This window comes from Callithrix jacchus, chromosome 3 (assembly GCF_049354715.1).
Source record: "Callithrix jacchus isolate 240 chromosome 3, calJac240_pri, whole genome shotgun sequence".
Lineage (NCBI taxonomy): Eukaryota > Metazoa > Chordata > Mammalia > Primates > Cebidae > Callithrix > Callithrix jacchus.
In genome coordinates this window covers 42,043,682-42,057,420 of record NC_133504.1, presented here as the reverse complement: position 1 = coordinate 42,057,420, position 13,739 = coordinate 42,043,682, and the positions used below count along the sequence as shown (strand labels likewise).

The window sequence follows — 13,739 nt, the reverse complement described above, 5'->3', positions numbered from 1 at the left end:
CACACCGTTCTTTTTTTTTTTTTGAAACATAATAATTTAATATTTTTTATTGAACAGTAAAATCTTCTAATACATTTTTATTAAATTATACTTTAAGTTCTGGGATACATGTGCCATGGTGGTTTGCTGCCCCATCAGCCCGTCACCTACATTGGGTGTTTCTCCTGTTTCTCCCCTTGCCCCCGATCCTCTGACAGGCCCAGAGTGTGGTGTTCCCCTTCCTGTGCCCATATGTTCTCATGGTTCAATTCCCACTTCTGAGTGGTGTTTGGTTTTCTGTTCCTGTGTTCGTTTGCTGAGAATGATGGTTTCCAGCTTCATCCCTGTCCCTGCAAAGGACATAAACTTATACTTTTTATGGCTGCATAATATTCCATAGTGTATATGTGCCACATTTTCTTTAATCGATCTATCATTCATGGGCATTTGGGTTGGTTCCAGGACTCTGTTTCAAAGCATTGTTTAAATAACCTGCTGATCCAAACCCTGATAAGTTGCTATCTTTTTAATAAAATAATTTATAAATTTAATGAGAATGTTTCACTCTCAGCCGGGCGTGGTTTCATGCCTATAATCACAGCACTTTGGGAGGCCCAGACGGGTGGCACAGAGTCAAGAGATCGAGACCATCCTGGTCAATATGGTAAAACCCCGTCTCTACTAAAAATACAAAAATTAGCTGGGCATGGTGGCGCATGCCTGTAGTCCCAGCTACTTGGGAGGCTGAGGCAGGAGAATTGCTTGAACCCAGGAGACAGAGGTTGCAGTGAGCCGAGAATGTCTCACTTTCAATACAAAAGGACAAAAAATGCTTTGAATCAATGCACTAACTGGGATTTGGATTAATGACTAGTGTTCCTATTGAATCTTGTGAAGTTATTAATCCTGATTGCAACAAAGAAGTGAACAGATGAGAGATGGATTTGGTGGTTTATGAGAAATTAAGGAAAATGGGCCTCATTTGCTCTGTAAGCACACTAATTGAAACAGATGTATGAAGACTTCCCCAATGTTAAAATAATATTGTTTTTATAAATAATATAATCTAAACTACATAATAATAAAATAGAATGCTAAACATGTATTTAATCATTATCAGAATTTTGATTCAGAAATCTATAATTTGGGATCTTAATAATGTTTAGAATTTGTTAAACATTTTACCTTATGTGAATTAAGGACAAGATATAAAAGCTGTTCAGAGCAAAAAAAAAAAGAGGCTTTCTGTTGTCTTTCACAGAATAGGATATGAATTTGTTATTTTGATTAATTTCTGAAAGAAAAGACAAACACATTATTATATAACTTCATTCTTGATTTTAATGGCCCCTTTTGAAATAGAATTACATGATTGTCTCAAAACATAAGCATTTATGGTATATCATTAATGAGTCATGATTTTAGTGGTTGTCTCGTGAGTAGGTCAAATTTACTGTGCTTAGATTTTTTTTCTCACATATTCTTTATGAGCTTGTGCAGTTCTCACATTAATTTACCAGAAATAAGATACACATCTCTTTTAGGAATTCCCTAACTTCCCATCATTTTGTCCAATTAAATGAATTGAAGAAATTTAATGTTTCTAAACTAGACTAACAGAGAATACTAGTTGTATGACAAGTAAATAAGTTTTGCTGGGAAGATGTTGCTTAAGTGATAATATGGTTCAGCCAACAAGTGAACCAAAAATTAAATATTAACTAAGAGAAGGTAACCATTTCTGAAGTCATTCCTAGCAGAGGACTCAGATATATATAGGATTGAAGATCTTTCAGTTAAGTCTACATGCAAAGGAAGGTTTCTTGGAGCTTCCACAGATTTAAAACCATGAAACATCTATTATTGCTACTATTGTGTGTTGTTCTAGTTAAGTCCCAAGGTGGCAACGACAATACGGAGGTGAATTTTTTTAAGCATTATTATATTATTACTAATATTATTAATTAAGATGTAATATCATATGAATAGTTATTTAAATGAAATTAGCATTGCTTATAGTTATGAAACTGAATTACTAACCTCTGACTTATTGTATTTAAAGAATGTTTCATAGTATTTCTTATGTAAAAAAGTAATTTCTTGTTTTCTGGTTTATCACCTTATTTTCTCAAGATGAAGATGGCTTAGCTAATGTAAGCTGTGTTTTTCTCACTTGCTATCCTGGGTACTGTGATTTTCATTTACATCTAGCAATACAGGATTATAATTAAGAGAACAAGATCTGAAAATCTCAGACTATAAATAATAAAAGAGCAGTATTTTAAAACAAAAAAACACTGGTGGTAGGTAGATTGTTCTTTGGTGAAGGAGGGTAATATATTGTTACTGAGATTCCCATTTATAAAAACTTTAAGCTTAAAAGCAAAATATGTCAAGTATAATAATAGAAAATGAAATACTTCTTTTTTCAGATGAAAAATTTAAATTAGAGATAGTGTGTATTTTTATTATTAAGGACATGTTATGAAACACGGTTCAGTCTAGTTTATCTGTAGAACAGTTTGTCCTCAACTATTATTTTTGATGACTTAATGATACTGATTTGCAGTTACTAAAAATGCAAAAATGCATTTAGGACAATGAATATGTAAGAAATTTAAATTTTATCATCAAATGTATCATGACCAAATTTCTTACATATAGCAAAGTATTATTAAACTAGAAATAAGAATACACAATAATATTTAGAGGAAGTGATTCATTTTGGGTCATTGTTGAGTTTCAAGGGAACTTAAATGTTCTAATTATCAGACTCTACCTGTAAGAATATATGGTTAATCTGGTTGTATGTGTAAAAAGATATGGTTAATCTGGTTGAGTCTGGTTAATCATATTAGGTAAAAAAATGTAAAGAATGTGTAAGACTAAATTTTTCTAAAGTACTCTACCAACTAGTCCTCAGCGATAGTTTCGTAGTTTAGGCTCCAGAATGGATTTTGATTATTCCACAAGTGCCCTTCATACTTTTTATAAGTGTTTTTCTTTAAGTATATAATTTTTCAAAATATTTTTAAAAATTTCCTTTATCTCTAGTAAAGCCAGACCATCCATGCTACCTCTCCAGTGGCACTCTGAAATAAAAAAATAATAATAATTTTCCCTTGTTATAATTTTATTTGTAATAAATAAATGAATCACATTTCTTAAAATTTGTTTTAGAGAGGATAAGCTCTGACTAGGACCATGCCTTCAATGTGAAATATGCCTATATCCTCCAAATCTTTACGTATTAAGGATGTATATAGTCAACTGGTTAAACAGGAAAATCTGGAATCCTAGCACCATCCTACTAAATGTTAAATAATATTATAACCTAATGAATAAATGACAATACAGTTCCAAATAGAGTTTATCTGATGATTTTTAGACTCACAAAATTGTAAGAGAGTTCAGTTATTGCTCCATTGTTCCAAATCATGTCATTTGTTAATTTGTAATTAAGCTCCAAAGGATGTAACTACTGACCAAAAAAAAAGACTGTAGTTAATCCAAACCAAAACTTTCCTATTGCAATGGGTAGTTTCTGCTTTATTACCATTTAATATAATATTTTTAAATTAGCAAGTAATTTTAATTATAATACACAAGCCTTGAGAATTATTTTAAATATAAGAAAATCATGGTGTTTGATAAAGAAATCATGTAGGAAATTTCAAGAGAATGGTTTAACGAGCAATTTTGTTGATAAAGATTAGACTAAAAGTGAAATTAGCAGTGGAGAGGTCACTCAAACTGTAGTGCTTGTTACATGTGATTTTAATAAAAATAATAATGAGCCAGGCACAGTGGCTCCCACCTGTAATCCCAGAACTTTGGGAGGCCAAGGCGGGTGGATCACGAGGTCAAAAGATCGAGACCATCCTGGTCAACATGGTGAAACCCCGTCTCTACTTAAAATACAAAAAATTAGCTGGGTATGGTGGCGCGTGCCTGTAATCCCAGCTACTCAGGAGCCTGAGGCAGGAGAATTGCCTGAACCCAGGAGTCGGAGGTTGCGGTGAGCCGAGATCGCGCCATTGCACTCCAGCCTGGGTAACAAGAGCAAAAAAACTCCGTCTCAAAATAATAATAATAATAATGAAGAACACTGATTATTGCCAAGTACTGTTCTCAGGCTACCATACACAATAAGTTATTTAATCCTTACAGTAACTTTATAAGGCAAATACAAACTATTATTTTGCTTATTTTACGTTTGAGGAAACTGGAGCACAGATAAAGCAACTTGCCCAAGGTTCCATAGCTAGTAAGAGGTAATATCAAGACTTACAAGCAGCCTAGCTCAGAGTATCTTATGAGGGTCAGATATTGTCTAACAAATAAATTTTTTGATAAGTCTTTAATGTCTCTTAAATATGTTTGTATAGGAGTCTAATCAACAATTCACAAAAATTGAAAGTAGGGAAATGATTAACAATAATCATAGGAATCTAATAATTCAAGTGGCTTGCGAATATTCATTCCTCTTGACAGTATAGATTCCCTACAATTTTGTGTGTTCCAGTGTATGTTGTAGGAATATGAGGTCATTACTATTCATAATCTGATATAGCTTTGTCCTAAGGCTTCTCTTTAAAAACTACACTGCATCAAAGCTTTTTGTGCAGTTGGTCTTTCTACTGTTACTGAACAGTAAGCAATCTACGGATTCACCATCACCAACCAGCCAGTTGATGTTTCTTAAGCAAATCATCAAGCTTGTGATAACCTAAATTATAAAATAAGGTTGTTAGAATAGTTACATTCCAAATCTTCTATAACACTCTGCATTTTATTTCTTCCTGGTTCCTGTAGGGCATCTTGGGTGCCCGTGGTCATCGACCCCGTGACAAGAAGAGAGAAGAGGCTCCCAGCCTGAGGCCGGCCCCACCGCCCATCAGTGGGGGTGGTTATCGGGCTCGCCCAGCCAAAGCAGATGCCTCCCTAAAGAAAGTAGAGAGAAAAGCCCCTGATGCTGGAGGCTGTATTCACGCTGACCCAGACCTGGTGGGTGCACTGATGTTTCTTGCAGTGGTGGTTCTCTCACGCAGAGAAAGCCTGTAATCGTGGTGGTCCCCTAATGTTTCACTGACCTGCATTCCCATAATTGTTATTTTGTTTATTTTGTAAATGAAATTCAAAACATAAACATATTGGGCCTCTGGTTTAGGCTTCCTTTCTTGTTTTCTTTGGTTTGGGCCCAAAATTACAAATTAGGAAATGTGGGTGCTACCTTTCCTTTTGTATTTTGCCCACTGCCTTTGTTCAATTGGTAAAATTTTCATAGCCCAATTCTTCTGGGGTAAGGAATATTGTAAATCTCCATAAGAGTATGATGATGACTTTTGAATTTCTGATGTTACAGAAAATCAAATAATACGTTTTTATGTTGACTAATCATATCCCTGAATTTTCCTATGTGCTATTTTAACAAATGTCCATGACCCAAATCCTTCATCTAATTAATGCCTGCTATTTTCTTTGTTTTTAGGGGGTGTTGTGTCCTACAGGATGTCATTTGCAAGACGCTTTGCTACAACAGGAAAAACCAATCAGAAATAGCGTTGATGAGTTAAATAACAATATGGAAGCTGTTTCCCAGACCTCCTCTTCTACCTTTCAGTACATGCATTTGCTAAAAGATATGTGGCAAAAGAGGCAGAAGCAAGTAAAAGGTAGATATCCTTGGGCTCTCCATTTTATTCTCAGCTATAAAATTGTAACTGTTGACTGCCACAAGAATGCATGGTTGTGAGAAGATTAACATTTCTGGGTTAGTTAAACAGCATTCATACTGCTTTCGGGCACCTTCCGCTGCATCTTGCCAGATAAGCACTATTCAGCTCTTATTCCCAGTCTGGCATCAGTAAGTATGATTTTCTATGAAAATTCCACTATGACTCCTTATTTTTAGCATACAAGAAACTTGCGACTCAGAGGATAATATTCACAGAGTGGAAAAAAAATCCTAGCATTTATAGTTTTAACATTTGAGGTTTTGAATGAGAGAGTTACCCATAATATATTCAGTTATACTGTGGTTAATGAATGACACCTAACCTGTGAATCTTGAGATTGGAGTGTTGAGTGCTGTTGGCTTGGCGGTCAGGAATCAGCTAGCACATGAGCCTGGCACAAGCTCTCAGTGAGTAGCATACCCACATTTGGAAATTTTTCAAAGAACTCAAAGGAATCATGACATCTTATAAATTTGAAGGTTCTGCTATGCTTATGTGACATGGATAAATAAATCAAGCATATACACTCTATAAGATGTTGAACTTTTCAGATGGAAGGTCCAAATACTGCTTTCTCCTCTTTTCCCTTACCAAGGAAATAAACATTTTGAATTTAATACCAGGCATAATCTTTAGCTTATTCCTATGGTAAATTACTGATATGGTAGTTAGGCTATATGTTAATTTGTACATGCCATGGATCAAATCATTCCCCTAAATATGAGTATATATCATAACTGCTTGGTGATAGCTCAGTGTTTATTATTCTCAGAAAATCAAAATTGTATAAAGATGTTAGTTTCATGAGGCAAAAGTGCTATTTCTATGTAATTTCATTTTTCCAGATAATGAAAATGTAGTAAATGAGTACTCTTCAGAACTGGAAAAGCACCAATTCTATATAGATGAGACTGTGAATAGTAATATCCCAACTAACCTTCGTGTACTTCGTTCAATCCTGGAAAACCTGAGAAGCAAAATACAAAAATTAGAATCTGATGTCTCAGCTCAAATGGAATATTGTCGCACCCCATGCACTGTCAGTTGCAACATTCCTGTGGTGTCTGGCAAAGGTAACTGGTTAATAAACATATTTTCAGAGAGTTCCAGAAGAACTCACACTCCAAAAATAGGAGAACCAAAAAAAAAAAAAAAGAGCAGATTTTCTCAACAGATCATAATAACGTTATGGTACATCACAAGGCTATCCTTAGCCAGTTGTGTTTTGACCCAGCCTGATGCGTTTGCTGGTTTTGATGAGCAGGTCAGAGCACAGGATATTGATGGTGGTAGTCACACGGGTGGCTGATGTGTGCACGTGTGTGCTGGCTTCAACAGATGGCAGGATCACAGATAGATGTAGAGGTTTCTCTATCTTGTGTGTTCTGGAAGCTTGTGGATATTTCAGACGCAAAAGGTGGAGAAGAGCTTTTTCAGACTCTCGGCAGATAAACGTCCTCAAAACTGCATTTGATTTACTAAAGTAAAATGAAAATCTAATATTTGTTAATTATTCTCAAAGGTTTATAATAAAACATTCCTTAATAAACTATGTAATGTTATCTTATAGAATTTGTGACTAATGACAAAGTAACTATGTTGTAAGGCCCTGACCATTAATATTGTCTTACTTTTGCAGAATGTGAGGAAATTATCAGGAAAGGAGGTGAAACATCTGAAATGTATCTCATTCAACCTGACAGTTCCGTCAAGCCATACAGAGTATACTGTGATATGAACACAGAAGGTGGAGGTAAGTTTTGGACAGTTGTTGACCTGTAATTGTTTGGATACCACAAAATGCCAGGAAGCAAAGCCAGGTGTGGTGGGTAATGCCTGTAATTTCAGCACTTTGGGAAGCCAAGGTGGGCTGATCACTTGAGCCCAGGAGTTTGAAACTAGCCTGGGCAACGTAATGAGACCCTGACTCTACAAAAAATACAAACATATTATCTGGGTTGGTGGTATGTGCCTGTAGTCCCAGCTATCCAGTAGGTTGAGGTGGGAGGATCACCTGAGTCCACAAGCTGGAAGCTTGATCATGCTACTGCACTAAAGCCTGGTCAATGGAAGATACTGAGATCCTGTCTCAAAAAATAATTAAAAAAAAAAAAAATAGAAAGTCAGGAAACAAGGCTTAACTCTAAAATCTAACAAAGCTGACAATGAGTTATTTGATTTGGAATTCAACTTGATATTTAAAAAGTTATGAAATGTCTATAATTCATACTTTGGGGTAAGATACAGCACTTGAAGTTTTCAAAGATTTTACAAGTTTTCCTCTCATATTTATTTCCTTGCTGTATCTATTTTAGAGCACAAATATAGGTGAATATAAAATGAATGGAATGGACAGGGGATTCAGATATTCTTCTGAAAGTGACATGATTTGCTGTTGGTTAATATGCTCTTTTTGTTTCTGTCAACCAAAGGATGGACTGTGATTCAGAACCGTCAAGATGGTAGTGTTGACTTTGGCAGGAAATGGGATCCATATAAACAGGGATTTGGAAATATTGCAACCAATGCAGATGGGAAGAATTACTGTGGCCTACCAGGTAACAAACAGGCATACAAAATAAAATCATTCTATTTTAAATGGGATTTTTTGTTCATTAAAAAACATATGGCTAGTCGCGGTGGCTCACGCCTGTAATCCCAGCACTTTGGAAGGCCGAGGTGGGCAGATCACCAGGTCAAGAGATCGAGACCATCCTGGCCAACATGGTGAAACCCGTCTCCACTAAAAATACAAAAATTACTTGGGTGTGGTGGCACGTGCCTGTAGTTTCAGCTACACAGGATGCTGAGGCAGGAGAATCGCTTGAACCTGGGAGGTGGAGGTTGCAGTGAGCTGAGATTGTGCCATGGCACTCCATTGTGGCCACAGAGTGAGACTCCATCTAAAAAAAAAAAAAAAAAAAAGCATACGGTGTTGGAAGCCTGTTTTAGGCAGTTACAAAGAGTTTCCTGACAAAAATGTGGAAGCTAAAGATAAAAAAACAAAGGCAGTTTTCAGTTTCCCAAAATTTTATTTTTGGTGAGATTTCATTTTGTTTTCCTTTTAGGTGAGTATTGGCTTGGAAATGATAAAATTAGCCAGCTTACCAAGATGGGATCCACAGAACTTTTGATTGAAATGGAGGACTGGAAAGGAGACAAAGTAAAGGCTGAATATGGAGGATTCACAATACAGAATGAGGCCAACAAATACCAGATGTCAGTGAACAAATACAGAGGAACAGCGGGCAATGCCCTCATGGATGGAGCGTCTCAGTTGACAGGAGAAAACAGGACCATGACCATTCACAACGGCATGTTCTTCAGCACATATGACAGAGACAATGATGGCTGGTATGTGTGGCACTCTTTGCTCCTGCTTCAAAAGACCCACTAATATTATTACTCAGAATTATTAATAATATTTTTAATAGCTATCATTTCCTGGGCACTTACTGTGAGCCACTATGCTAAGCTCTTTACGCATCACTCTAAAGCATTTCAACCATAAGGTAGACATTATTATTCTCGTTTTACAGATGAGGTTTAGAGAGATTAAGTGACTTGTCCAATGTCACACAACTACCCAGAGATAGAACTAGAATTTGAGCACAGTTATTTTCTGATTAATGACATTTAGATAAATACCTATATCTCTATATTTTAATATGTACGTGAAAATTTTCATTTTCATTTCTGGGGTTCTCTGATACTAAGGGATGTAAAAACTATTATTCCGGTATAAAGTAACCAGTGCAGTCTCTACAGGGATTGGCCACATAGACTCAGTTTTCTCTCTTTCTTGCTATAGGGCACGGGAGGTCTTTGGTGTATTACTGTGACTCTGTGTATAGCACCCAAAGGAAAGAGTACTGTGCATATGAGTGTAGCACTCTTCTATGGATAATCTGCAAAATGTAACTTCACCATTGTAGTTCTGTTTCTAATAATGCCAAACACATTTCCTTTCAGGGTAACAACAGATTCCAGAAAACAGTGTTCTAAAGAAGATGGTGGTGGATGGTGGTATAATAGATGTCATGCAGCCAATCCAAATGGCAGATACTACTGGGGTGGAACGTACACCCGGGACATGACAAAGCATGGCACAGATGATGGTGTAGTATGGATGAATTGGAAGGGGTCATGGTACTCAATGAAGAAGATGAGTATGAAGATCAGGCCCTTCTTCCCAAAACAATAGTCTCCAAAATGTAGATTTTTACTCTTCTCTGTGTAACAACATTTTTATACATTATGTTATTGGAATTTTCTTTCATACATTATATTCCTTTAAAATTCTCAAGCAGTTGTGAGTGCTACTTTTTGGAAAAAGTATAGGATAAATTACATTAAAAATAGCACATGATTTTCTTTTGTATTCTTCATTTCTCCTCACCGAGAAGTAACTGAAAGTATAGTCTTGACAGATTTGGTGTTCATAATTTCAATTCTAGTTGACTGTGAGAAGTTTCAAATGCAGAAGAGGGATGTTTTATCCTTGTTGTAGGAAAACCATGAGGGAAAGGAAAAACTGATGTTGAAAAGTCCACTTTTAAAACCATATTTATTTATGTAAGATCTGTCAAAGAAAACTTCCAAAAAGATTTATTAATTAAACCAGACTCTGTTGCAATAAGTTAATGTTTCCTTGTTTTGTGATCCACACATCCAATGAGTTAGGCTATGCCTAACCTCAAAGCGTTGATAACCTCAAAAATCTAATAAACCAGTCTTGAACATTTGCAGCTTTAATATATGACTCTACATCATGGAAAAAGCCCCACTCAACCACTTAAATAGACTTCAGGATCAGAGATTCCAAGAGGACAGTCTGGATCAAGTCTTCATCAAGTGTTTTCTAAGGGAAATAATAAAATAGGGAGCAGAATGTGCCTGTTGCCCATAGAAATGAGGTCTATTCTTGTCCTCAATTAGGCTTTTTCTTTTTACGTAGTTATACCAGAACTAAAGTAAAAGTGAGTTTTCTGTTCTTTCTACTTCTCCCTATGAAATGGGCATATCATCTCAACACTTCACTCCAGCTGCCCCTGGGCAACCACATGACCCTAGGTCCTCCACCCCTAATGAATCATCATTGCCACCCATTTTTTATAGTACTTATTGTTCTTAAGCTTCTCCTCTTAATCTTTTCCTGTAAGCAAAGCTCATTAATTTGTATCTTGGAAATGCTACTACTCTCTTTAATTTCTCATCAAATTCAACTTTGACTTTTGACCTGACTTCTCTGTCACAAGTTCTGTCCCACTGGAGCCTGTACTCACCTACTCCTTTGCCATCACATTTAATAGAAAATTCTCTTCAAGTTACTTTTCTGCTTAACATTAACTCCTTGCTATCTATATCCAAATTTCCTAAATTTTAATTTTTTAGTTGGAGGTAAGAATGGTCCCAGTACCATCTCCTGTTCCCTTCACTATAACCTACATTTTTGTCACGATAAGTTTTTCACTATTCCAGGACAGGTCAGGCCCTTTGAAAAATTCAACAGCTTTATTAAGATATAATTGATATACAAAAAAAATAATTCTTCACATGTGTCATGCTGAGCCCTATTGATTTCAACAGGTATGACTCCATGTCCTAGAAGAGACCTGGAACCAGTGAATGGGTCATATGGTTTATTTAGAACTTAAATACATTTGTGGTCCAGTGGTGGTGGGCTGGACAGGAGGATTGCTACTATTTGTAAACAGTATTTGCAGTTTATGTAACATTTCTACTTAGCACGCTCCATCTTAGCATGCTCCATTTAACCCAAAATAAAAGGCCTTTGCCCATCCTGTGTTCCAAGGGACAGGCAGAGAGTTCAAGTGTCCTTCAGAGATAAGAAGAGAACCTCTGGGTTGGCCATTCCGGGACTCCTTAGCTTAGGACTCTGAACACAAATTCTTCTTAGACCATAGTCATTCTCAGGGTATGCTTGAGTTATTGCTGTCAGGGGCATCTGCCATACAAAGTGTTTAACAAATACAATTTTATGATTTTGAAAATATACATATGCCCATGATATCATTGGCACAGTCAAGATATTAAATATATCCATCACCTCCAAAAGTTTCCTCGTGTTCACTTTTTTTATGGTAAGAACATTTAATAGGAAATACTATCAACAGATTTTTAAGTGCACAATATTGTCTTATTATTATTTAGGTACTGTACAGCAGATCTCTAGAGGGTGCTTATCTAGCATAAATGAAGTTTTACCTCCATTTCTCCCTATTTCTCATCCCCTGGCAACTACCACTCTCTTTTCTGCTTTGATTATTTCAGATACTTCATATAAGTCAAATCACGCAGTCATCTTTTGCCCTGTTGGTGGGAATGTAAAATGGTGCAGCCACTATGGGAAGAAAGGTGGAGGCTCCTCAAAAATTAAAAAAAAGTTGCAATTACCATAGGATCCAGCAATCTCACTTCAGGATATACATCCAGAAGAACTGATATTAGGATCTCGAAGCAATATTTGTACACCCTTGTTCATTGTAACATGATTCACAATGTTCAGGTCCTTTTATACAATGCTCTCATTGCAACACTGTCTTCCTCCCAACACCATCTGACAAATGACTACCTGTTTTCAAAACTCACTTTAACTGTCAATGTCCAGAGAAGACTTTCTGAAATGTTTGGGTAAATTTTGGCCCTTTTTGACAGTGAATGCCTATACCCTTTTCCTTCATTAATGACGAGCTTTTATTCAGCTTTGATTCCAGAATTATCAGCTGTCAGAAAGGCTAATGTCATACATTTGTGAATACTGGATGACTAAATCCAGTGAAGATCAAAGTCTTGAATACCTTCTTTTTAAAATGTAGAACCCATTTTCCATTGAAGGCACACACAGAAACTCAACACGCAAAATTCTTGAATGTGGAACTTTTGGGGCAAGACTGAGAGTAGCAAAAGTTCACTGAAAGAAGGCTGGGGGTGGAAGGACTGCAGTCCTCAGACCTTTGCTTACTCCTTATGTGCACACAGAGGATCAAATGAATCCCTAGAGTTTGAAGTAATGCCACAGAAGAAAAACCACTAAAATAGATCATCTGACGATTAATTCATAGTCAATTCACAAATAGAAAAAACACAGAGATGACTCCCAGGTAATATGTAAGTCTATTCAGAAAGAAATGTACTTTCTTGGCTGGGCATGGAGGCTCACACCTGCAAACCCAGCACTTTGAAGGATATGGTGGAAAGATTGCTTCAGGGCAGGAGTTAGAGACCAGCCTGGCAACATAGTGAGACCCTGTCTCTACTATAAAATTTGTAAAAACAAACAAAAACACAATAACAATAGAAAAAAGAAATGCATTTTCTTAAAGTGTCATTTGGTAAAAAATGTTATGTATCTGATTTTGCCCATTCAGACATCACAATTTTGAATATAATAAAAAGGTAGCTTCCCCTAGTTAGAATATAGAAAACAGTATCAACAAGATTTTTTAACTCATGATTGTAAGACAATAATAAAAAGATAGTTGGAAGTTATTAATCCCACACTGTGGCATGAGAAATATAATATAGATACTTTTATACAATTAGGACTGAAATTATGTAACAAACTACAATGATTACATGCACTTGGGACAGAAACCTCTAGTTCCTCTTTATTTACGAGCCAACACAAACAGCTAACTCAGGGATGGTTTTTAAACTGACTACAGATTCCCGTCATGGAGCAAAACATGGGTGATATGATGCATTACCAGCTGCAGTAGCTCAGCTCACATTTCTGTTTAAACATTGCACACTTAATATCCTGTATGCTGGTCATTTAAACCTACAGACTTCTTTTAAAAATGCAGATTTCTTGGTACTAACCTAGGTTTATTACATCAGTCTATAGGGAAAGAGCCTGAGTCTCTATTTTTGAATAAATGTCCCTGAGAGTTACTGATCACTGGTTGGATTTCAGAATTACTTATAGAGAAAACATTTGTATTTATCGGAGACTCCCTTGATATTTCTTATCTGCTATCCTTTTCACTCAAATAGTGA

General features: G+C 36.1%; 1 protein-coding gene across 1 annotated transcript; it reads left to right on the top strand.

Moving 5' to 3' along the window:
• Positions 1-1,777: 1,777 nt before the first annotated feature.
• FGB (fibrinogen beta chain) lies at positions 1,778-10,356 on the top strand. Its single transcript, XM_002745359.7, has 8 exons — positions 1,778-1,899; positions 4,795-4,986; positions 5,471-5,654; positions 6,563-6,790; positions 7,357-7,470; positions 8,150-8,275; positions 8,786-9,071; positions 9,690-10,356. The coding sequence occupies exons 1-8, from the start codon at positions 1,786-1,788 to the stop codon at positions 9,919-9,921; spliced, it is 1,476 nt and encodes a 491-aa protein (XP_002745405.1). The 5' UTR covers positions 1,778-1,785; the 3' UTR covers positions 9,922-10,356.
• The last annotated feature ends 3,383 nt before the right edge of the window (positions 10,357-13,739 follow it).

What these genes read in the sequence shown, in the direction of transcription:
- FGB (XM_002745359.7), top strand. Translation starts at nt 1,786, where the DNA reads ATGCAAAGGAAGGTTTCTTGGAGCTTCCACAGATTTAAAACCATGAAA. An exon ending in GAATTACTGTGGCCTACCAG is followed by an intron (nt 8,276 to 8,785) that starts GTAACAAACAGG and finishes TTTTCCTTTTAG; the next exon opens with GTGAGTATTGGCTTGGAAAT. An exon ending in GACAGAGACAATGATGGCTG is followed by an intron (nt 9,072 to 9,689) that starts GTATGTGTGGCA and finishes ATTTCCTTTCAG; the next exon opens with GGTAACAACAGATTCCAGAA.